The sequence below is a fragment of the Humulus lupulus genome, chromosome X (assembly GCF_963169125.1).
Source record: "Humulus lupulus chromosome X, drHumLupu1.1, whole genome shotgun sequence".
Lineage (NCBI taxonomy): Eukaryota > Viridiplantae > Streptophyta > Magnoliopsida > Rosales > Cannabaceae > Humulus > Humulus lupulus.
The window spans coordinates 185,307,384-185,329,400 of NC_084802.1; the positions used below are offsets into that span (position 1 = coordinate 185,307,384).

Here is a 22,017-nt window from a genome sequence, read left to right on the forward strand (position 1 = left end):
TACTAATAGTGTGAAGTTTATCTTTTTAAGCTTAAAACAATATTTTAAATTTATAGTAAAAAAATTAAAACAAAACTTAATTAATTTATATATTTATTTGAATATATTAAAAATAATAAATTCTTAATTAGGCGGGTTGGGTTATATTGGGCGGATTGATAATTATTTTCAACCCACCCAATGTAACAATTGGGCGGTTTAAATTTTGGTCGGTTTATTCGGATTACGATTTTTGGCAGTTTTTTCGAGTTGATTTAAGCAGATTATTCCGGTTAGGCGAGTTGTAAAAATTTCTAGACAGTCCTAACTTGAACATAGTTTGTCGAATCATAAAGGTGTCAAGCGTCCTATATTGAATCTTAACTGACATTTATAATAGTTCTCTCAAGTGTTATTATCCTTTCCTTACTTGAGTTTCTTGCTCTTTTTCTTTTTTGGCTTATAATTTTATTTCACATAACAAGAATTAGAAACCAATTGGTCTTTCCAAAAGACAGGAACAATTTAAAATTAGTTTTCTACCTTTAACAAGTTAAAAGTGAAATAATTTCAGGCAATGGTTTTTGAGTTAAGTAAAATGTAGCAATAAGAGTGGAATGAAACTAGCACGTCCTCAGCTACTTGTTAAAAAAGCTCATTTCAAATATAGTTTTGAACCACTCAAAACTGCTCTATAAGCAAAAGTTATCCTTCCACATACATAAAAGTTACAAACCTCAATTATTTTGTAGAGTTACATGAGATGAGGTGAAAAAAAAAAATGTTATTTTCATAACTTTAGTTCCGCACCCAAAGCCTAGGAAAATTTGAGACAGCAAAAGACAGCAATTCTTTTCATTCTTGTGTCAAATGCACCAGCCATCGAAAATAAAAGGAGTAAACTTTCAATGGGATGGCGAAGTTGTAGTCATCACAGATAGAACATCTGTTACTGACGACATGACGCTTAATGCTACTTTCAGAACCTCCTGCGAACACCCTGGCTTTACGATGGTTCGGACCTGCGAATGAAGAAAAGAATTCCATAAGACAAGATAATTCACAAATAAACCAAGTGATGAATCATAGGTAAAATTTAGCACCTTGTCAAGATACTCTTGAAGTTTCTTGATCCGGCCCATGTAATCCTGGTCTTCGACGCATAGTGTCACAGCCTTGGCATCAGCACCAGGACCGTCAAACTGAAGCGGTCCAGGATTTCTGTAGAGATCTTCTAACAGAAATTTTGTGGCATTTTGCCTCAGCAGCCTGCAACCAAAGCACCAACATAACATAAGAAAGATTTTACTTTATGAATTATCTTCTTTATATCATATCTAAGACAGAACAGAAGTGAGTAAACTTACTCGTATGCTTTGCCTTTCAAATCTACAGTAGCGGGATGAATAGCAGGTTTTCCAATGGATGAAGCAATAGGATTTTGAGACCACCGCTTCACAGTCATCATTGCCTGAATGTGTTCACCAAATACAATAAACAAACATTTCAACATTATAGAAGAAAGACAGCCAAGCAAGAAAATTATGCTCTGTGTTTGGAAGCTATACATAGTGAGTATAAATAGAGAAAACCATACGGTAATTGGAGCAGCACCACAACGCCACTTGTTGACTGGATTCTTCAGATTAGTTACTGTTGCCATGTAACCATTCAATCCAGCTGCTAAAATATGGTAGCAGATATGCCCAAGAACCTGTAAGGATATTAAACCATATTTAAGAAAGAACAAAATAAAAACTAAAATATGTACTTGATAGTGGCTGCGCAACATACATAGGCATAATCACAATCAAATTTTGATGGTAAAGATCCACGAGCTTGGTAACCGAAAAAGTGGCAGATGGCATTAAATTTCTTTCCCTTGTATGTCCCTTCTTTCTGTTCACACAATCAACAAGATTAGTTAGCAAGAATGTCCAACGTAAGAAAATTTTACTAAGATTAATTATGTCATAATTCTTATAAACAAAACCCACACTCATAATGAGAGTATGGATGAAAGAACTGAAGTATAAATGGAAAGCATCAGAAAGGTATTACCTGACGCTTGTTCATCTCTGTCTCAACAAGATGTGCTAGAAGTTTCTCTGTTTCAATCTGGAGAAAGTAAAAAGATTAAGCACCTAAAAGGATGGCAACTCTTCAAAGCATTGAGAAATCTAAAGACAAATACCTGGGATAACTGTGCAGAATTATCTGATTCAGGATAGAGAAGCAGCTGTAATGAACAAAAAAAAATCAGGGTTAAAACGGGATCCCACTGTAATTAAGCATTGATAACAATTAGAATGTATTTATGTATATAAAACATAATTGGAACCTGCTTCTTGATAAAGGGTGGCAAAAACTCAAACAAAGCTGCAGCCCAAGGTGAAAGTTTAGTATGAATGGTGTCAACAGAAACACCCTCCTTAAGTAAACCATGAATTTCCTGAAAGGAACAAAAGAAACAGTGTTAACACATGATTTGGATAGGGAGTAGGTACAAAAACAAAAGCATAATCGATCAGAATACAATGCTCCCGAAGAAAAGATTCCACAAACAAGTCAGTTGCATCAAATACCTTCAAAAGGGCATAGACTTCGGGAATGTTTTCTATGAGTCCTTCTGGAAGTAGGATAACACCATGGTACTTGTCTGTCCAAAATATTAGATTGAGTAACCAATAAAAAGAAGAAACTACAAAATGCACTAAAATAACTGTGTGTGTAGAGTGTGTGTGTGCGTCTCTCTCTCTCTCTCTACACACACACACATATTTATTTAAAACCACCAAAACAAAATAAAACCTTGGTCTGCACGGGCTTGAACTGCATCACAAATTTGCTTTGTTATGTCAAAAATAGTTAGTTTTGATGCAGCCACCTCCTCACCAAGAATAACCTGATGAGACCATAAAAGCTCATATTAGAGAAAAAGTGTGCCCCGCTAAAAGCAACAATAAAATGAATTAACAACAGATAAGTGCTGACCATATTTGGATGAGACTGAAGCGTGCACTCCAGGGCAACATGTGAATGCTTTCGGCCCATGAGTCGAATAAAGTAGTAATACTGCAAATAGTCGAGGGGAAAAGATTATTCAAGCTATTTATGCTTCTTCTCATATAAGAACTTTCTCATCAACAAAGATAAAAAAGTTGCAATGCACCAGGATGAAGATTCAAGAACTCAAATAAATTAAGAAACAACGTTATGACATAATAAAAAAGAAGTAGACTACCTTCTCTGCGGATAGAGCATCGATGCAGACATTGCTTATAAGTTGGGAATTGACCTGATTAAGACAATAAATTTTAGTATTCATAAATCATCACTACTTTGTAAATTATAAATCCTTCCCTAAGAGAAAGAAGAAAGAGAGAGAGGAGGGAGAGAGAGAATAAGGGAATTTTAAGCAAAATATAAAGATATTGTTGGTTCCTAAATTCTATGTAGAGAATGAGGAAATGAAAATATTATCATTTAAATGCTTACTGTATTCTTGTAGTAATAAAGAAAGATAATAGATATATGCACTCTTATGAAATGCACTAAAGCATCTTTATGAAACCAACCATTACATAGGTTAAGGTAGTACCTTGCAAATTGTATCATAACCAACATTAGTTTCCACAAACTGGTTCTTAAGATCTCCATTCAACGTAACAGGAACTCCAACCACCTACATATTCAAACAACACAATCAACGTTTTATGTTTAAAATCCGCATATCAATCAACTAAGACCCGAAGAAAAAAAAAAAAGAGAGAGAAGATGAAGTAAGCAACACAATTGCAACAGAAGCACCACAAGTTAGATCAACTAACTCTAAAGTTGCAAATTTTCTTTTAAAGAAGCTACAGGATAACTGAAATAATAATTATTGACTTTTGTTTTTTCAAGAACTCGAGCCATAAAAATACTAATTAAGTAATTAGTATCATGTATGGAGTACCTTTGTTGGACATTTCTCTTCGGCAAATGTTTCTGCTAATTGAGCAGCATCAGTGTTTGATGTCACTCCTACAAGAATAACAAGAATCTAGAATTAATTGAATGTTAACAAATATGTATATATATATATAAATATGCCAGAAAACTCTTATGCACGTAATTTACCTCCAATTATGACAAGGCCGTCTAGTTTCAAATTTCTGCATGCAGTTAACGCAGCATTAACTTGTTCAGTTGTTCTAATTTGATCTTTTGTTCGTCCCAGCAAATCATAACCACCTTGATTCTTGTAGGTAGCAAGAATGTCGTCAGTTATCTCCAGAGTTTTCTGTGCAAACAAACCTTCAGAACCCCCTGTGGATAGATAAAGTATCATATTAATGGTAGAGCTCCTTACAAACAACAATCAGTCATCAAAGTGAGGCTTTCGAAAAAAAGCCTTTAAGGCTTACGCCTTTGGCAAGAGAAGAGAGGCTAATGCCTCTTTGTTTGAGGCACCCAAAATTGGCTCACCTCACTTATTCTTCTTATTTTGGGATGGTTTGAAGTCAAGTGTCCAACAAAACTAGCTCAACGGAACAAAAGTGACTTATCTATGTATTAAGCCTAACAATAGTGTTTAGAATGGTAATTTATTCATAAAATCCTAACATTAGTTAGAAAATAGCACATGAAATCATTTGCGGCTGCTAGCTCAAACAATTGTTTGAAGTTTTTTTTTTAGAATTTTGCCGTTATATTTTAATGATTTATTAATTTTGATTAGTAGTGTTTAGAAGTTTACAGATCAAAAGAACAGATTTTCAACATAAGATTTGAGGCTTACCCCTGGCCTCGCCTCACCAAGACAAAATGCCTTGAGCTTAAACTAGCCTTTTTAAACATTGGTTTGTGTATTAACACAAGTTCAAATTCAATATTGCAATAACAGAAAAACTAATCATTGTTGATGATGATAAGAAGACCCACGTACACACAAACAAAACAAGCTAATAACTCAATCCGTGCCTTGTATGAGATAATTAATGCTTACCCAAGAACCCAAGTAAAGTGCTTGTGGGGTTGTGAATTTTAAGAGCATGGAGAAGACCCCAAATGACGTTGTGTCCTCCGGGTGATTGTCTCCCACAAAAGACTATTCCCACCCTATTAAAAAGACAACAAATTACATTACACATGATCTTTTTTTTTTTTTGTCTTTTCTTCTATATTTTTTTGCAAGGAACATCAGAAGTGGTACTGGTAATATAGCAAAGCACAAACCTTTTAGCCGGATGTTCAGTTATAATCTGAGCATCAGCTACTTTCGCAGTGGCCCTAAGAAAGTGAGCCAATGGGTGACCATAAGTATGAGGGAAGGATCGACTTATGGTGGGGGCATCAGTCGGGTCAAAAGATGTAGTTGTATCACCAAATTCAACCCTCACAGTCGTACCCTGCGAACGGAATCAGCAAAATAAAAATCTCAGTATCAATGCAACATCACTAAATCAATAGCAAAACAGATCTAATGTCTTCTCCTACTTCGGCATGCCAATAGATCCAATCAAAAATAATAAAGTTCACTCCTTTCCTTGAGTATGAATGAGTTCTACGACAAAGCCTACAACCAACCACATAGAGAATATGACAGCCAAAAAAAAAAAGAGAAAGAAGAGAGAACCTGAAGACAAGGAGGAAGGTCGGGCTGGTAGGCAGATCGGATTTTTTGGAGATCAGAGAGTTCTCTGGGAATGCCGTAGTCGGAATCCATGGTAGTAATAGATCAGTCTCAATGGTCTTTTTAGAGAGAGAAAGAGTGAGTGAGAGTGCCGTCTCTGAGTACCCGATTTTATATAGTCTAGGCAAACTGGCGATACAACCAACCCAAGCACACCTTTTTTTGGTATGACCCATTTGTCCTTCATTTTCACCTTAATTACCATAATGCCACCACCAGATTTTTAGCCCTTTCTTAATTATTATTATTTTTATTATTATTACAAATTAAAGCATGCTATTAAGATAAGTTTTACCTTTTAAATTTGTATACGTACTTTGTTTTAAATAACGGATATTATGGGTGTGTTGTGGAAAAATTTTGTTTTTGAATTTTTTAAATACAAAAGTAGTAATATCATTTTTATTTTTAAAAAATAAAAATATATTTAGTAATTATTTTTATTTTTTTGTTTTTAAAAATAAAATATAAAAAATGTATTTGATAATTTTTATTTTTATTTTTTGTTTAATAATATAAAATAAGATATTGATTTGAAGAAGTGAAAAACGGTTTAAAAAAATTTTGAAAGTGAGAAAATTTTATTTTCAAAATTTAATGAATTTTAATTAAAAATTTTAAAAATAATTAATAAAAATAAAGTTAACAAATATTATTTTATGTTTAATTTTTAAATTTTTAATTAATTAAATAAATAATTTTTTTTTAAGTATTACCAAACAACTCCAATATAATTAACAATAATTTTTTTTGGAGAAATATGATTTTTTCTTCTCGAAACTCTTGACTGCCAATCCTTTTTTTTCATATATTTTTTTCATAAATTATTATTGCATGTCCCTTGAATTTTTTATGATAGTTTAATAACCAAAAATAAATTTGGAAGACAAAATTGGTAGTATCAAAAGTTTGGGAAATAAAAAATTATTTTAAATGCGTATTTTATTTTTTAGTGAATTACTTACTTAGAACATAAAAATGAAAATGTGTTTTCTTACCAATCTAAAGTAAATTAATTAATCTAATTTTATTTGATGATAATAATATAACCTTTACCAAAATTGGAATAATAATAATAATAATAGCATACATAATGACTCATTATTAGAGTATGTATATTTTATATAGGCATATTTACAGCAAATACTTAATTTTTTATTTTTAAATCAAAAATACTCTATGTTAAATATAAACATATAATCATTAATTTATTTTTTAAATTTAAAATATATATTTTTTTAAAATAAATTGATTACAGATGTAAAACATTGGTATTATCCAAATATATAAAACCATATCCAAGCCCTTAGCTTTTTTAATGACAAATGTGTTACACCGCACAAGTATTTCGTTAGGTAGGTCAAAACAAAGTCCGAATGCTTGATAATGAAGCAGTCCAAACACTCGAATCAATCAACTAACGAAACTAGAAATCAATGATGAGGCTAATTTGGGAAATTCACATTGATATTATTGAATTGGACAGAGATGAATCTATGAGCGGAAAGGTGTTAAAGATAAAAGGTTGAAAAAGCAAATTTACCAACCCAAACCAAACTAAACTAAACTATGGATTCTTGATTGAGAGAATATGCTCAAAACTCAAAAGGGATATTCCTGTAATTTTAAAAAATTGGCCCACTGACTCACCAAACTGCTCAACTAATAAAACTACAACAAACACACCACCAGCACCAGATCACCCACCTAACACTCCAACACCAAAACCATAGATCTCTTTTTTTTTCTTTTTAGGAATATATAAATTCATAAACTCGTACTAATATTAATAATACATAATAATCCGAAACAGAACCAGAAATACACATACTAATAATTTATATAGGTAAGAAGAAAGTTAACTAAAGCCCCATTGCTAGAGTAACACATTAAAAAACTAGGAGAGAACCATGAAATTGAAAGTGTGGTGGAGGTTTCATCTTGGTCCAGGAGGCTTTGCATCTTCTACTCTTTACAAAAGATTGGATTGGGTACCCATAATTCTTGTCACTTCTTGATTCTCTTCGATCTTGTTCTTGATTTTGATTTAGTAGTTGTTGTTGTTGTCGAGGAGGGGTGAGTTGCGGTGTTAACAGGCATGTGATGGTGCCCACTAGTAACCATAGCAGGGAACCCAACAGCAGGGATTCTGTAACCAAACACGATTCATTCATCGACAATTCGTAAGAATATTATTATGCATAGCAAATGATATGATGACGATACAAACAAACCCAAGAAGAGTGATGATGAAACATACCCAAGAAGAGCACGGCAGACTCCTGCTTGGTTGTGGTGGAACCACCAAATGCGTAACAACTACTACTAAGGCGTAAAGCTTGATTCTCTGCATAGACACACTGGAGCAAACGCCCCAGTCTTCTGCATTCTCCTTCCAAATACTTGCTTTTCATCTCCAATTCCTTCACATACATCTTCTTCCTCTCCCTTGATCTCACCGCCGCATCTCTATTCCTCACTTGCCTACATTCACACCGGACTCATTCCTTTTAATTTACACATTATAATTATTCTATCAAAAGTACAAGCAAGGATTTTTAGAAATTCATTTGGACATCAAATCCTTGAGTTTCAAGAACTTAATTGCTACTGTTTATAGAGAATGGAGGAGTTGATTGCCAAAAAATCTTAAGAACAATTGCAAAACAGTAAAACCTCAGGGATAATTAAGCTAAAACCTAGTACAAACAATATTATTCGTTTCTCTAATCGGACTAACACAATCAAATTCCAAGTTCTATCAAATTCGTTCCTCCTAATCCAACACGCCAGACGGCATCTCTATTTCTCACTTGCCTACTACATTCACACAAATTCCTTTTTGTATTTTATTAATCTATCAAAAATACAAACAATATCATTCGTTACTCCTAATCTGACTAACACAATCGAACAAAAAGTAAATGAATTCAAAAGCTATCAGTAACTTGAACGAAATTACTGGTACCTTCTGCGTTTCTTGGAGACAGGATCATCGGCGTCTTCGTTGTCGAGATTCGCTTCTACTTCCTTCTCGGAATTAAAATTTCCATCGCTAGAAACGTTGCCATCATTCTCGGCGGCGGCGGCGGAGACGGTGGGGGCCTCGTCGGAATCGTTGCCAGGAGAATCTACAAGTATATCTGCGAGAAAATTTTGACAAAATTCGTTGTCGTTGTGGTCGTCGTCGTGGTCAGACTTGGGAGCAGCCTCCTCATCGTCTTCCTTCATCAACAAGTTTTCAATCTCATCGATCCACGAGGAAGGGTCGGACGAGGGAGAAGAAGCGGAGGAATCAGTGGTGAGAACGGGCGGCTCCCACTCCAACAAAGCATTCCAATCGATATCTTCGATCAATTCATCGCCAAATTCCATTGACAAACGATGCTTTGGCCCCAAGAGAGAGACTTAGACAAACTTCGCTAATCTAATCTAATTCACGAAAATGTCTCGGTAGATTTTTAAGTTATATATTAATGGAATTTGGGGAGGAAGCGCGTCCTGGAGCCTTCGCTAGCAAGGAAATGGTAGTGGAGAACCAGATTTTGACACGTGGAACATCAATCCACGTGACGGATGATTTGGTTTAGACTTGTGACTTGGATTATTTGTAAAGTGGTGTTGTCATTGGACCAATAGAAATGCAGAATTTGGACACCAGGACTTGCTTCAGGTTTACACGTGGACAACGAAGTTTTTGGGCTTTTCACAAACCCACAAATGCAATGTGAAGAAGGCCCAAATCCAAATGGTTTTTTTTTTCTTAAAACAAAATTATAAGATCATTTATTTATTATTTTTTTAGGGGAATATGATCATTATTATCAAGGTTAAATGAAAATAATATAACAATTAAAAATTAGTAATGAAAGTAACCAAATATATATATATAAATATATATATTAGATATAAGTAATTTAGTTTTATTTATAAAATTTATTAATTATTTTTATTAAATTTATATTAATATCATATAAATTTCAAGTAAATATCATATTTTAATTAAATAATTTATTTATTTTTGTTTAAGTTTATGTTTATTTTAGTTTTTTAATTTGGAAGTGACAACAAAAAAATTATATATTATATATTTAATGTGATATTAAATATTATATGTGGATTTTAAATTTAAGTTTCTTGCTAGTTTTTTTAAAAAAAATAATTTGTTGTTAATTAACAGTAGATTATATTATATGTTTAATATGATATTATTCTAATAAGTGATTTTAAGCTTAATTAAATTTTATTTAAGTTATAAAATGTATGATTTTATTATTTTTAAATAATTATCATTATAAAATATCACAAAAATATCCTATTTTAATTTATTTAATTATTTATTATTTCTAAATAATTATCATTGTAAAATATCTAAAAAAAATATTATTTTAATTTGTTTAATTATTTATTATTTTTAAATAATTATCATTATAAAATATCTCAAAAATATCATATTTTATTTATTTTTAATTATTTATTTTATTTTATTTAAGTTTAAATGATGTTTACAAACTACAGTTAAATATAATAATATTCTGTTAAATATAAGAATATTCTATTAAAGTTAACATTAAAAAATAAAAAACCGTTAAAACTAAGAATTTTCGTTATCATAAAAGATACAAGAAAAGATTATAATTTGGGAAAAAATATTAAATAATACACCCTAATTTTTTTTTTAAATCTCACTTTAATAGAATATCCATTTTCATAGCAATTAGTTTTGGAAAAAATCTATTTTACAGTGAATTTTTTTATTTCCTTTTTAATAGAAACCAGCGGTGAATAATTTTTGCTAGAAACTGGTGAAAGAAAACGAAAAGTTGTTTGGGAAAGAATTATTATTATTATTATTATTATTATTAAAGTTTGCTAGCTGTTGTATGACCACAGATTTATTGCAGCGTCTCTTCTTACAATCTTTGAGTTTTTTATATATATATACATATTAAAAAAAAGGTTATATTAATAATTTTTGTTTGCTTATGATAATTAAGGAAGCCAATAAAACAAGCCATGTAATTATAAATAAAGTGATCGCATATCCAAAAATGAGAGTTTTCCTAAGAAAACAAGTACAAATAGATAATTCTCCATGCATTGAGCAAAAGAAATATAATTTAGATATAAAATATTAGGAAATTTTCCACTAAACTATATAGCCCCCTATAGAGTTTTGCTTTTGAATTTTTTTATGGTAAAAATACTCCTGAATTATGTTACTTATATTGTATTTCGTTCATTTTTCTCATGTAGCTACGATGTTTAACTAATATGGCAGGATGCCACGGTCCTAATAGGCAAATATATATATATATATACACAGAGATATAATGGTAAATTTTGAAAATATGTATCTGCATTTTTAGAACTAATTTGTGTATGTTTAGCGTCAATAAAATCGATTTTGACTAACTTCAGTTAATTAAATAGACTCTCGTACTGTAATTATATGCATATGACATGTGACTACGTAGCAAACTGCTTAAAATAATGAACAAAATGTAACAAAAAGGACATGTTTGCAATGAATTTCATAATACAGGGGCAAAACTTTACAAAGGCTATAGTTTAGGGGGGAAATTGGATATTTGTCCAAATATTGAATATGTAAATATATGTTTAAGGAGAATTCAAACATTATGTCATTTTCCTTTTCTTGCAAAGGTCTTCCTTCAAAAAATCTTGAACTCACACACTAAGAAAAAAAACTCACAAGTTTTATGGTCCACTAAAATAATAAAACAACCCTATATATATTATTGCCACTTTATTAAACTATGAGTATATTCCAATTTCAATAGTTCTATTTTTTTTCTTAATAAAGTATAGTTTAGTTTTCTTGCAAAGAACTGATTTGAAATTATTAAGGCACAAACTAAGAAAATAGTAACAATTTACAATCATCAACTGTCAAAACCCAAACATTTAATAAATCAATGAATCCTTATATAATTATATGTATTTAGAAGAACAATGCAAATCTAAAAGATGTGTTTTGTTTTGTTTTGTTAAATGGGAGAATTTTGTTGTAGAAGAAAGCTATCGTAACAGGAATAGTTTTGTTAACTTCATCATATTTCAACAAAAGATGAGATGACATGCATGCATGCAATAATAATAATAATAATAATCTTTGTGTAAGTAATTCCCAAAATAAAAATAAAAAAAATGAAAAAGCCATCAAATTTGAACTTCACATTTTTTTTCGCCTCAAGTTTGTGAGGCCTGCGATTTACTACCCAGAAATTGACGAGGGGTTGCTCAGAAAATCTGACGAAGAACCTGATCCATCTTATTTTGAAGCTCCTGAACCTGACGAAGATGATGATGATGATGATTTTACAGATGCTACAGATAATAATGATGATGAATTCTCGTTTTAATTAATGCATATGTGTTTGTTGCCAGCCACTTAATTTTCATTTATTCTAGCTTGTTTCAATGTTTGAGTTTTTTAATTTAGATTTATTAGGAATGCCTAACAAATATTTGATAAAATCTTTTTGGCTTCACCGAGATGTGAGTTTGGGGTGATTTTTTTTCTTTTAAATTTGTAATTATTTAGAATGCGTAAAATGATAATGAAGTTTGAGACTTGAATAATCAAAACCAAATTTTGAACTTCTACACATTCTAAATATGTAAATCTAAAAAAAAATTACTAAATTTTGTTTAACCTTACAGCTGTATACTTCAACAAAGTTTTTTCTTTTTTAATAATTTCATCACAGACCATCGCAACTACATCTAGGGGTGGCAATTTGGGTCACGACACAATTAAGGTAAATACGAATACGACACGTTAATTAATCGTGTCGTGTTCGTGTTTACCTTAATCGTGTCGTATCATAATCGTGTTGACCCGTTTAATAATCGTGCCGTGTCATAATCGTGTCAGACACGATAACACGAATAATTTGCATAGGTTTTATGATTTATTTTTCATATAGTTATGATTAATTGTGTCGTAATCGTATTCGTATCTTGTTGACTCATTTAATAATCGTGTCGTGTTCGTGTTCATATTTTTGACATGTCTAATAATCGTGTCATGTTCGTGTTTACCTCAATCGTGTCGTGTCATAATCGTGTCGACACGAATCTGACACGTTTACACGAATTGTCAACCCTACATCGCATCTGCACTGTTAGGCATCGTTAAACATCGTTATTTAAGGCACCATCGCAACTGAATCATTAAACATTGTTGTTTTTTGTTGCCAAAAACCATGTTTTAAAGGCAACATGGCAACTGTATCGTTTTTTTTTTTTTTTTTGCCTAAAAACCATGATTTCAAGGCACCATCACAACATCACAAACGCATCATTACACGTCATTTTTATGCAAATTATAGAGCTCTAGATCTAGAACAAACAAAAAAACAAAAAATATCGTACACAAGTGTTCGAATTCTATAAGTTAGTGTCTTAAGTCAATCTTTTCTTAGTTTTTAAGTGTTGAATGGGATTTTGACTCATTAATACACAAAATTTTGAAGAGAGAGATTCAATGAAGTGCTTCAACGATGATGGAAGGTGACGACGTCAATAGCGACGACGACTTTAATGGTCGTCAAATACTCAATTAATTTAGTAAACAAATAATAATAACACTATTTTGCTTATGATAAACTCATTACATATATAGGAGTTAATAAAGCAAGCCAATAAAACAAGCCACATATTAATTATATAAAAAGTGATAGCATATCCAGAAATGAGAGTTTTCCGAAGAAAACAAGTACAAGTAGAGTGGTCTCAGACTCAAAGGGGGGCTGGGCTGGCTGGCTTTAGAGAGAAAAGCTCATCTCATCATCAAATACAACTTCTTCTATTTTTATCTCGGAAGGCTGTTTGAAGGGAAATTACGCAATGGATTCTCCCTCAACAGTTCTGTTTCCCTGTAAAAATAGTAATATAATTAATGAGTTAAACAATAATGATAATTAAATTACTACAATAAGCAGAGTTAGCTTAACTTACGTTTTAAGGTTTTGGTCATTTCCCTGTCTAAGTTGAAAATTCAAAGACCTGCTGCTACTCTCAACATCGTTTTTTGGCATCCTATACCATAAACATAACAACAACAACAAAGTTGATTAATTTCCCGCTTTAGAGAAATATCTACTAATTGATTCACACACACACCCTATCTACTTACTCTTTTTCACATTCTTCATCTACAAAAACCTCAATGCAGCCACTTGACCCTCCTCCAGCTATGGTTCCCGGCTTTTGAGGAACCTGAAAACAAGAACACGTTACATGTTATAATGTCATATAACAACTAATATAAATGATGGTAATGAGTGAAAGCTCATAAGAAATGAAACCTTGTATGCTTTCCACTTGCTTGGCTTGGCATTATTCTCTTTGTTTCTCTCTGCTCGAGATCCAAGAGTCTGCCAAGAAGCTGTGTCGGTCTTTGATATATCAGGCGGGTGATGGAAAGTGGTATCAACAACACTTGGATCTTTGTATATGCTAACAAGAGACGAATGACCCCTACCACCCCCAAGAAAAGATAAACAAGATTAATTTAAAAATACCAAGTCATTAAATGCTGCTTTCTTAAACAAGATCAGCTAGCTTAGCTTACCTATCTTGCTTCAATTTTTTACTCGAAATATCTGTGGTCCTCATTCCTACAACAATGGACAAACTTGTGAAATGATGAAACTAAAGAGACCAAAGGTGCAACAGTTGATGAAACTTACTGTTTTCTCCTCTAGAGAGGACAGTTCCAAAGCTTCGGAGTGGTAAGTTTTTTTCCACAGTGTCCTACAAGTTGAGGAAATTAAATTTTGGAATCAAATGGCTTTACAGGAAACAATACAGAATACTCTCTTGACCACACTTTACATACATCATTAGCTTTTGGTCTTCTCATTGAGCGCATAAGAAATTCCCTATATGCATCCTTCAGTGTTTCTATTGGTTGGGCATTCCTATCAATATTAGATACAAATCAGAAGGTAATGTCCACAATACATAAAAGCAAAAAAAAAAAAAAAAGTTGAAAATAATTTAAGGATATATCATATATATATATACATATACTCCATATAATTTCATTCTAAGGGACCAACAACTTCCCCATGCCAATTATAAAAATAGGCCGCCACTTCATGCAAAATAAATCTTACCTAGATATGCCAAGATTAAATATATCATTGGCCATTTTCATTTTGTTCTTGGATTCCATATGAAAAGCATATGATATGTAGTACGCAGCATGTGTCTTCCCAATTTCATTTGTGTCAAGAAAACTGTATATGATTTCAGCATCACTGCAATTTTGTGCCTGCCAACCCCCCAAGTTTATATTAAAATCATTAAGCCGCTACTACCACAGACATTAAAAAGAAAACAAAGAAAAGACCAAAAGAGCTTAAAGAGGAGAAAGATACTTACGTATTCCATCCACACTTTCAGATAGCGGAGGTCATCCTTGTAGCGGTCTGAATGCCAAAAGGTGCGCACACATTGTTCATATATCACAACCAGTCCAGAACTGTCTCCACCAGAAGGGAATGCTTCCTGAACCCACTTAATGCACCTTCAGAACAAAAATACTAGTACTGTTACAGTCATAGATGAATGCAGGTGCAGAACCTAACCAAATTGGACTTTTTCAAAACGTATTTTTCAACAAATTCATGAAGACATGACCAGATAAGGTTACTCGAGATTACCAATGATTGAAATTTTGAGAAGAATAAATGGATAGAGTAGAGATCAGGGGAACCAAACAAAAAGTCTAGACTTTTAAAGGATATGAAAAAGAAAAGGTTTCACAGAAATTGAAAAGAGTAATAAACAAAAAGAGCACAATTAAGTAAGATGGTACTTACTGGAGCCATGGATGGAGAGGGTCATCTCCAGCATAGTCATCAATTGCCTCAATCAATTTCCTAAGATGGAAAAGAAAGTTCAGTAAAGAGAATAGTCAGAGAAAGAGAGAGAGAGAGAGTTCAGTAAACCGTATATGCTTTAGAATAGTCAGAGAGAGAGAGAGAGAAAAGGACCTTCGTTGGTGAAGAAGGGAGTTCTTGAGAAAATTGCTGGTCTGGGACTTGAGAGCCTCGTTCAAGATAGCAACGTTTCGACCTCTCTTCAAAGGCCTTACATTCTCCTTAAAGAGCTCCCACTCATTCCCAGTCTCTTGCTTTGAGAGAAGGAACTCCGTCTCTGGGTCCAACTTCTCCACCTCACAATTCTCCATTAGAGCTTTGCTTTGCTTTCTTTTGAGCAAAAGGAATAGAATTTAGATATAAAATATTGTACATGTAAATATGTTAAGAAGAGTACAAACATTATATTAGGTATTGGTTATAGTTTAAAGACATAAATACTAATTCTCAAATGCCAATACAAATGTCTATATATAATACTTTGGTGATCGATTTGAGTTTCTCATAGATAATAAACTTTAGTTTTCTTCTTTCTAAATGCTAGAAACACTAAAAAAATCATAAGTTTTATGAGTACAAGATGAGGCTTGTACTCTCAAGAGATCTTGCAAAGAACCAATGCAAAAACAAAGTCAAATCATAAGTATAAGGACCTGAATTCTTCTGGAAAAGATTACAAAACACCTAAGAGCACTTGTGCTCATCAAACAATCTACACCATAGTGTTTTTGCAAAGTTGTTCCCTCTAAATGCTAGAACACACACTAAAACAAAAAATTCATAAGTTTTATGGTCCACTAAAATAACAAAGCAACCCTATATTAATGCCACTTCATTAAATAATGAGTATATTCCAATTTCAATAATTAAGCATGTATCTACACCATAAGCTAACCCTTATTTCCTCAGCACCAACCAGAAACTACTTAAATCATAGCGCTAGCAGGCACAGATTATTTCAAAATTCGAAACTCAAAAGCATGATATAATAGCATCATATAGCATAGAAAAACAAATAGATTGCTTTCAAGGATTATTTCAAAAATTGCTTTGTTTTCCCATGAGATACAGAATATGAAGTTAGAACATAGTTACTTGCACAGGTGGAAGGAAGACCAGCCGGAGTCGCCGGACTATGGGCTGCCGTCGCCGAGAGAGAAGACCGTGAAACGCAGCTGGAGGGAGAAACGAAGAGAAGGGAAGGCTTGGAATCTGAGTTTACCGTTACTCTACTACTACTCGCACTTCTATATATGGGCGGTGGAATCTTTGAATTTGAAAAAAATCAAGAATTTGGGCCGGGCCGGGCTGGTCCGGTCCGGGCCTACTAAGCCCACCCAGATTAATCGTGGGCTTTTGGATTGGAGCGTATAATAACTATAAATAATTAATAAAGTTAAAAAGAAGAGCGACTGATTGGGTTGGTGGTTGGTATGGATAATGATCAACCTCTAACCGTGGTTAGATAGTACTAACTATGGTTAAGCTAGAGAGTCAGCGTAGAATTTAATAATATAATATGATAGTACTGATGGTAAAGTAGTAACAGGAAGAAAAGAATGGGATCTTTACCATTGAATCTGAGTTTGAGCTTGAATTTGAGTCGTCGGAGATGGGAGGAGGACGGCGGAGGAGGAATGAGCTTGAGTAAGAGTAAGAGGAGCTGCCGAGGAGTAGTGAAAGCGATGGCGGTGCCGAAATTCAAAGGAACGCAGGTGAGAGAGCAGCAGCTGACGGAGATGATCGAGAAGAAGGTGAAGGAGGCGGTGGAAGTGTGCGGTAAGGGAGAAGCGGCGTCGGAGGAGTGTAAGGTTGCTTGGGACGAGGTGGAGGAGCTCAGCCAAGCCAAGGCCGATTTCCGTCTCAGGTTGGAGAAGCAAGATCCCCTCGAGTATTTTTGCCAAGATAATCCTGAGACCGACGAGTGTCGGATCTACGATCACTGATCATCATCGTCGTCGTCGTCATCATGATCATGATCATGAATGATTGTGCGTATGTATGTATATTGATCGATTAATATGTATGTATGTATTGATCTATGTTATATGAAGGAATGTATATATAAAATCCTTGGTTATGAATAATTATAATGAACGATGATTATTATGACTTTTACACTTGATTATACGCAAATTTTGTTACTTTATTCATCGCAAACAAACCCAATTAAACTAAAAGTGCAAAGATTTTTTGTTGTTAATGATGGAATAAACCATGTGGTCAAAATTCACCAAATTAAAAAAAAAATGAAACTTGGTCTGCAAGGGCTTGAACAGCATCAGAAATTTGTTTTGTAATGTCAAAAAGGGTCAGTTTTGATGCAGCCAGCTACCTTCTCAGTTCTCAACAAGAATAATATGTTTAGACCATAAAAGTCCATATTGGCAGAATGATGGAGAAGATTCAAGAACTCAAATAACGTAAGAAAAAAAATAACATATATTATGACATAATCAAATGAAAAAAAGATTGACTTTACTCGTGAAATATAAGCAAATACGAACTTTATTTATCACAAACAAATCCAATTAAAAAAAAAAATGCACACTTTTTTGTTTTGAATTACATAAACTAGATCATTTTGTCGTATATATGAAAATTCATTTTATACTTGAAGAGAGAGAGAGAGATGGGCTAGGAAAAGCATAAGAAGCCCATTGGGCTGTGTAAATGATTGACAGAGTCCAGCCCAGCCCAATAAATAAAGGCATGGCTTCATCATCATCATCATCTTCATCTATAATTGTGTAGTAGTGGGTGGCCAGAGGAGGAGGTGATCTGGTGATGGCTGTGATTCATTCACTGGGTTTGGATTTGGGTTTCTCAGTCTCAGTCTCATCCTCCTCTGCTTGGACTTGGAGGCTTCGGAAGTCAAACAAACCATCCAACACCAAGAGATATGCCTGCAAAGCTTCATGGGAAGAGGTGGGTTAGTACTAGTAGTAATAGCTTAGCATAATACTAGTTGTTTATATAAATTTATACATATATATATATATATGTATGTATGAATGCTTGCAAAATTACGTGAAGCTAGCTAGCGGGTGTGTTGGTCTTCTCTGCCATACCTTTCACGGCCGTCAAAGCCATAGCTAACAGCCCACTTGGAGAGTCGCTTCAGAGGCGATTGCAGCAAAGGAAGAAATTTGCTGTGGAAAATGCTGCCAAGTTCAGGTCTTTGGCCTTAAAAGCTAGAAAACAGAGGTATTATTATGATTATAATTATGATTATTTGTAGAGGAATGTAATATTCATCGTATTTATTTATTAATGCATATGATTATTCATGAAGCTTGTGGTATGGAGAAGAGCGTCCTCGGTGGCTTGGTCCTGTTCCCTACGATTATCCTAGTTATCTCACAGGAGAGCTTCCTGGGGACTATGGTTTTGACATTGCAGGTCTTAGTAAGGATCCACTGGCTTTTCAAAAGTATTTCAAGTAAGCCCATTGAGTTGCTTCTTTGGTTTTCTTACTTTTGATTTGCGTGGTATATCTTACTACTGCTGCAACTAGTACTGTCATTGCAGCCAATTGGGGTAGTAGTAGTAGTAGTAGTAGTAGTAGTAGTTTACTTTTGACTTTTGACTTTTGTTTTGTGTTTATACTAGTAAGTAAGTAACTCACTACGGTCATTGCAGCCAATTGGGGTGGCAGTAGTAGTAGTAACTCACTACCACCACTGTTACTTTTAACTTTTGTTTTGTGTTAGTACTAGTAAGTAACTCACTACTACTTCGACTGTCATTGCAGCCAATTGGGGTGGTAGTAGAGTAGTAGTTATGCTAAGTATCTTTGTTACTTTTGCTTTGTGTAGTAGTACTGCTAAGTATCTTATTACGACTAATACTATCATTGCAGCCATTTAGGGTGGTATTAGTAGTGCTGCTAAGTATCTTTGTTACTTTTGTTTTGTGTGGTAACACACTAGTACTGCTAAGGATCTTCCTACTGCTAAGTATCTTATTACTACTAATACTGTCATTACAGCCAATTGGGGTGGTAGTAGTAACTCATTACCACTCTTACTTTTAACTTTTTTTTTATTTATTTTTTAATTATTTTTGTATTAGAACTGCCAAGTAACTTACTACTACTGATATTGCAGCTTTGAAATACTGCATGCTCGTTGGGCTATGCTGGCAGCCCTTGGTGCTTTGATTCCTGAAATATTAAACCTCACTGGAGCCTTTCACTTTGCAGAACCTGTCTGGTGGCGAGTTGGCTATTCCAAACTCAAGGTTCTTATTTTTTTTGTATATATAGCGATAATCTCTCTGAAGTTTTTCGCAATTTGACAGTTCCGTTTTTCAGAGGGAAAACAATGTGGAGATGTATAATGTAATTAATAGAAAAATACCAAAACTCAACTACTGTTTTTAAGAATCATGACCTGAATTTTTTTTGAAAAAGAGACAGAGGTCATGGAGTGACCTCTTCTCAAATAAACTGAGAACCCTCCTCACTTATGGCGGAGGAATACCGTGGTGACAAAAAAAACAACTCAAACAAACAAAAATAAACAAACATTGTCAAAACAACACCCAAGGACTCACACTCAACAAACTCTAATGCACCCATAGACTACGCCACTCCCTACAAAGATCCAAAAAAGACAAACCGTCAAAGTCTGTCGTTCTATACACCCAAGTGGCCACCCAGAACTTGATTTTATCCCAAAGGCTGTCCCCTACAGAAGAGACATCTTCAACTGAATTATCAAACAACGAAAAACTTAAGGAGGTGTTTATGCTAAAAACTCTTTTTATTACAACCCCTCCAAACCAATCCTATATAAATCACCACTACTTAATACTCACTACTCTACTTACTCTCTAAGTCATATGTAAGTGTGTTTTAATTTCTTTCTCCAGGGAGATACATTGGACTACCTTGGCATCCCAGGACTCCATTTAGCTGGAAGCCAAGGAGTAATTGTCATTGCAATTTGCCAGGCCATCTTGATGGTACCTAATCAACTAGCTCTATCTCTTTCTCATAATCCCATATATGTATAGTAATATTATAGATTATTGTTTTGGTTACATAGGTTGGACCAGAATATGCAAGATATTGTGGGATTGAGGCATTGGAGCCTCTAGGAATATATCTACCAGGGGATATAAATTACCCAGGAGGAGCATTGTTTGATCCATTGAACCTCTCCAAGGACCCTGAAGCCTTTGAGGAGTTGAAGGTGAAAGAGATTAAAAATGGGAGGCTAGCCATGGTTGCCTGGCTGGGATTTTACACTCAAGCAGCTTTCACTGGTAAAGGCCCTCTTCAGAACCTTATTGACCATGTTTCAGATCCCTACCACTGCAACATCTTTCACATGCTTCATTAATTTAGATTCTCTTCTTTACTCTTATCTTACTTGCTTGTACATATTGTATACACATGCCATATTCATATCAACTATTTATATATATATATATATATTCTTCCTTGCCTTGAGTACATATGTGGAATCTGGATTCAAGGAAAATGCACATGTTTGAGGAGAAAGACCATGACATTTTTTCATTTCATTTCAGTCTATGACTCCTAAATTTTTGTTTAGATATAGCTGGTCAGATTTCTCTTTTATTATTATTATTAATAATTGAAAGTTGACTTGAGTTTAATTAAATAGGTAATACTTATTATTATTAGAGAGAAAGTCTCACATTTCATCTCTATATTTTCATGGTCAAGCCTCTGGCCACTCCTAAAGGATTAAATTTTTATTTTGTTCGGTTTATGATTAGTCAAGGGCATTAAAGGTTTTTTTTGGTTGTTTAGTGTTGCCATGTGACACAATCAGGTATTCAACACCATATGATGCGAGTTGCACGACAAGTCATCTGCTGCATCGTGTGGTGTTAAACAAGGCTTGTGATAATAAAGAAAAAAGTCGATCAGGTCCTGTTGTAGAGTTGGAATGAACGAGAAACATAACAAATTAGAAATCGCTAACGGAATGAGAGGATAAATAATTAGGAAATCTTTTGGCCTTTTGGGGGATAGAGGGACTTGAACCCTCGGGATTTTTAAAGTCGGATTTTTTTCTTATTGTTGTCGATATTGACACGTAAAGTCAGACTCTATCTTTATTCTTGAAGTGGAGTAAATAATTTGAAACCACATGATGTAATTTAATATCACGATTTAAAATAAAATATAAGATATTCAATATTAAAATGTATTAATCATTGTATACTGCACCGTGCCCCCAAAACAATATTCTTTTTTTTTTTCCCAATCTTATCAAAAGCTTAATTATGAAAATGAGAAGTAAAATCAATATGAAAAGGTGAATTTGTAATAATCAATCTTCAATCCATGTTAAATTGTACAATTGGATCAGATATATATACTTTGTTAACTGTGTAATCATATCAATCTTCAATCACGTGAATGAGGGTAAAATTGTCATCCTCTTTTAGTTGATTTTTTTATTT

The 22,017-nt window shown here is 33.5% G+C and overlaps 5 protein-coding genes across 5 annotated transcripts; 2 read left to right on the forward strand and 3 right to left on the reverse strand.

The window, feature by feature from the left end:
- Positions 1-618: 618 nt before the first annotated feature.
- LOC133807242 (pyrophosphate--fructose 6-phosphate 1-phosphotransferase subunit alpha) lies at positions 619-5,812 on the reverse strand. Its single transcript, XM_062245451.1, has 18 exons — positions 5,600-5,812; positions 5,200-5,372; positions 4,970-5,082; positions 4,102-4,290; positions 3,938-4,005; positions 3,581-3,664; positions 3,224-3,277; positions 2,974-3,054; positions 2,791-2,884; positions 2,565-2,638; positions 2,321-2,431; positions 2,174-2,218; positions 2,041-2,097; positions 1,774-1,878; positions 1,577-1,693; positions 1,347-1,450; positions 1,083-1,248; positions 619-1,001 (listed from the first exon to the last, which is right to left on the reverse strand). Exons 1-18 carry the CDS (start codon positions 5,687-5,689, stop codon positions 885-887), a joined length of 1,842 nt encoding a protein of 613 aa, XP_062101435.1. The 5' UTR covers positions 5,690-5,812; the 3' UTR covers positions 619-884.
- Positions 5,813-7,096: 1,284 nt separating this feature from the next.
- On the reverse strand, positions 7,097-9,101 carry LOC133803297 (bZIP transcription factor 60). The gene is made up of 3 exons (XM_062241290.1): positions 8,625-9,101; positions 7,917-8,140; positions 7,097-7,805 (listed from the first exon to the last, which is right to left on the reverse strand). Exons 1-3 carry the CDS (start codon positions 9,029-9,031, stop codon positions 7,546-7,548), a joined length of 891 nt encoding a protein of 296 aa, XP_062097274.1. The 5' UTR covers positions 9,032-9,101; the 3' UTR covers positions 7,097-7,545.
- A 4,158-nt stretch (positions 9,102-13,259) lies between these two features.
- Positions 13,260-17,113, reverse strand: LOC133803294 (mitotic spindle checkpoint protein BUBR1). Its single transcript, XM_062241288.1, has 12 exons — positions 16,669-17,113; positions 15,688-15,903; positions 15,514-15,573; positions 15,074-15,218; positions 14,806-14,963; positions 14,526-14,607; positions 14,377-14,440; positions 14,259-14,304; positions 13,993-14,164; positions 13,821-13,903; positions 13,643-13,723; positions 13,260-13,560 (listed from the first exon to the last, which is right to left on the reverse strand). The coding sequence occupies exons 2-12, from the start codon at positions 15,882-15,884 to the stop codon at positions 13,497-13,499; spliced, it is 1,152 nt and encodes a 383-aa protein (XP_062097272.1). The 5' UTR covers positions 15,885-15,903; positions 16,669-17,113; the 3' UTR covers positions 13,260-13,496.
- LOC133803298 (calvin cycle protein CP12-3, chloroplastic) lies at positions 17,113-17,689 on the forward strand. The gene has a single exon (XM_062241291.1). The coding sequence runs from the start codon at positions 17,133-17,135 to the stop codon at positions 17,517-17,519; it is 387 nt and encodes a 128-aa protein (XP_062097275.1). The 5' UTR covers positions 17,113-17,132; the 3' UTR covers positions 17,520-17,689.
- A 622-nt stretch (positions 17,690-18,311) lies between these two features.
- LOC133803295 (chlorophyll a-b binding protein 7, chloroplastic) lies at positions 18,312-21,092 on the forward strand. The gene is made up of 6 exons (XM_062241289.1): positions 18,312-18,501; positions 18,614-18,780; positions 18,869-19,015; positions 19,683-19,815; positions 20,449-20,541; positions 20,625-21,092. Exons 1-6 carry the CDS (start codon positions 18,361-18,363, stop codon positions 20,919-20,921), a joined length of 978 nt encoding a protein of 325 aa, XP_062097273.1. The 5' UTR covers positions 18,312-18,360; the 3' UTR covers positions 20,922-21,092.
- Positions 21,093-22,017: the final 925 nt, after the last annotated feature.

Excerpts from the sequence above, each read along its gene's own strand:
- LOC133807242 (XM_062245451.1), bottom strand. The coding sequence starts at position 5,689 with ATGGATTCCGACTACGGCATTCCCAGAGAACTCTCTGATCTCCAAAAA. Across the intron at positions 3,278-3,580 it reads GTTATGATACAATTTGCAAG|GTCAATTCCCAACTTATAAG; the intron begins GTACTACCTTAA and ends TGTCTTAATCAG. Across the intron at positions 1,879-2,040 it reads CAGAGATGAACAAGCGTCAG|AAAGAAGGGACATACAAGGG; the intron begins GTAATACCTTTC and ends TTGTGTGAACAG.
- LOC133803297 (XM_062241290.1), bottom strand. The coding sequence starts at position 9,031 with ATGGAATTTGGCGATGAATTGATCGAAGATATCGATTGGAATGCTTTG. Across the intron at positions 8,141-8,624 it reads GTCTCCAAGAAACGCAGAAG|GCAAGTGAGGAATAGAGATG; the intron begins GTACCAGTAATT and ends GTGTGAATGTAG. Across the intron at positions 7,806-7,916 it reads GTCTGCCGTGCTCTTCTTGG|AATCCCTGCTGTTGGGTTCC; the intron begins GTATGTTTCATC and ends GTTTGGTTACAG.
- LOC133803294 (XM_062241288.1), bottom strand. The coding sequence starts at position 15,884 with ATGGAGAATTGTGAGGTGGAGAAGTTGGACCCAGAGACGGAGTTCCTT. Across the intron at positions 15,574-15,687 it reads TCCCTTCTTCACCAACGAAG|GAAATTGATTGAGGCAATTG; the intron begins GTCCTTTTCTCT and ends TTTCCATCTTAG. Across the intron at positions 14,441-14,525 it reads GAAGACCAAAAGCTAATGAT|GACACTGTGGAAAAAAACTT; the intron begins GTATGTAAAGTG and ends CTCAACTTGTAG.
- LOC133803298 (XM_062241291.1), top strand. The coding sequence starts at position 17,133 with ATGGGATCTTTACCATTGAATCTGAGTTTGAGCTTGAATTTGAGTCGT.
- LOC133803295 (XM_062241289.1), top strand. The coding sequence starts at position 18,361 with ATGGCTGTGATTCATTCACTGGGTTTGGATTTGGGTTTCTCAGTCTCA. Across the intron at positions 18,502-18,613 it reads GCAAAGCTTCATGGGAAGAG|CTAGCGGGTGTGTTGGTCTT; the intron begins GTGGGTTAGTAC and ends ACGTGAAGCTAG. Across the intron at positions 18,781-18,868 it reads TTAAAAGCTAGAAAACAGAG|CTTGTGGTATGGAGAAGAGC; the intron begins GTATTATTATGA and ends TTATTCATGAAG.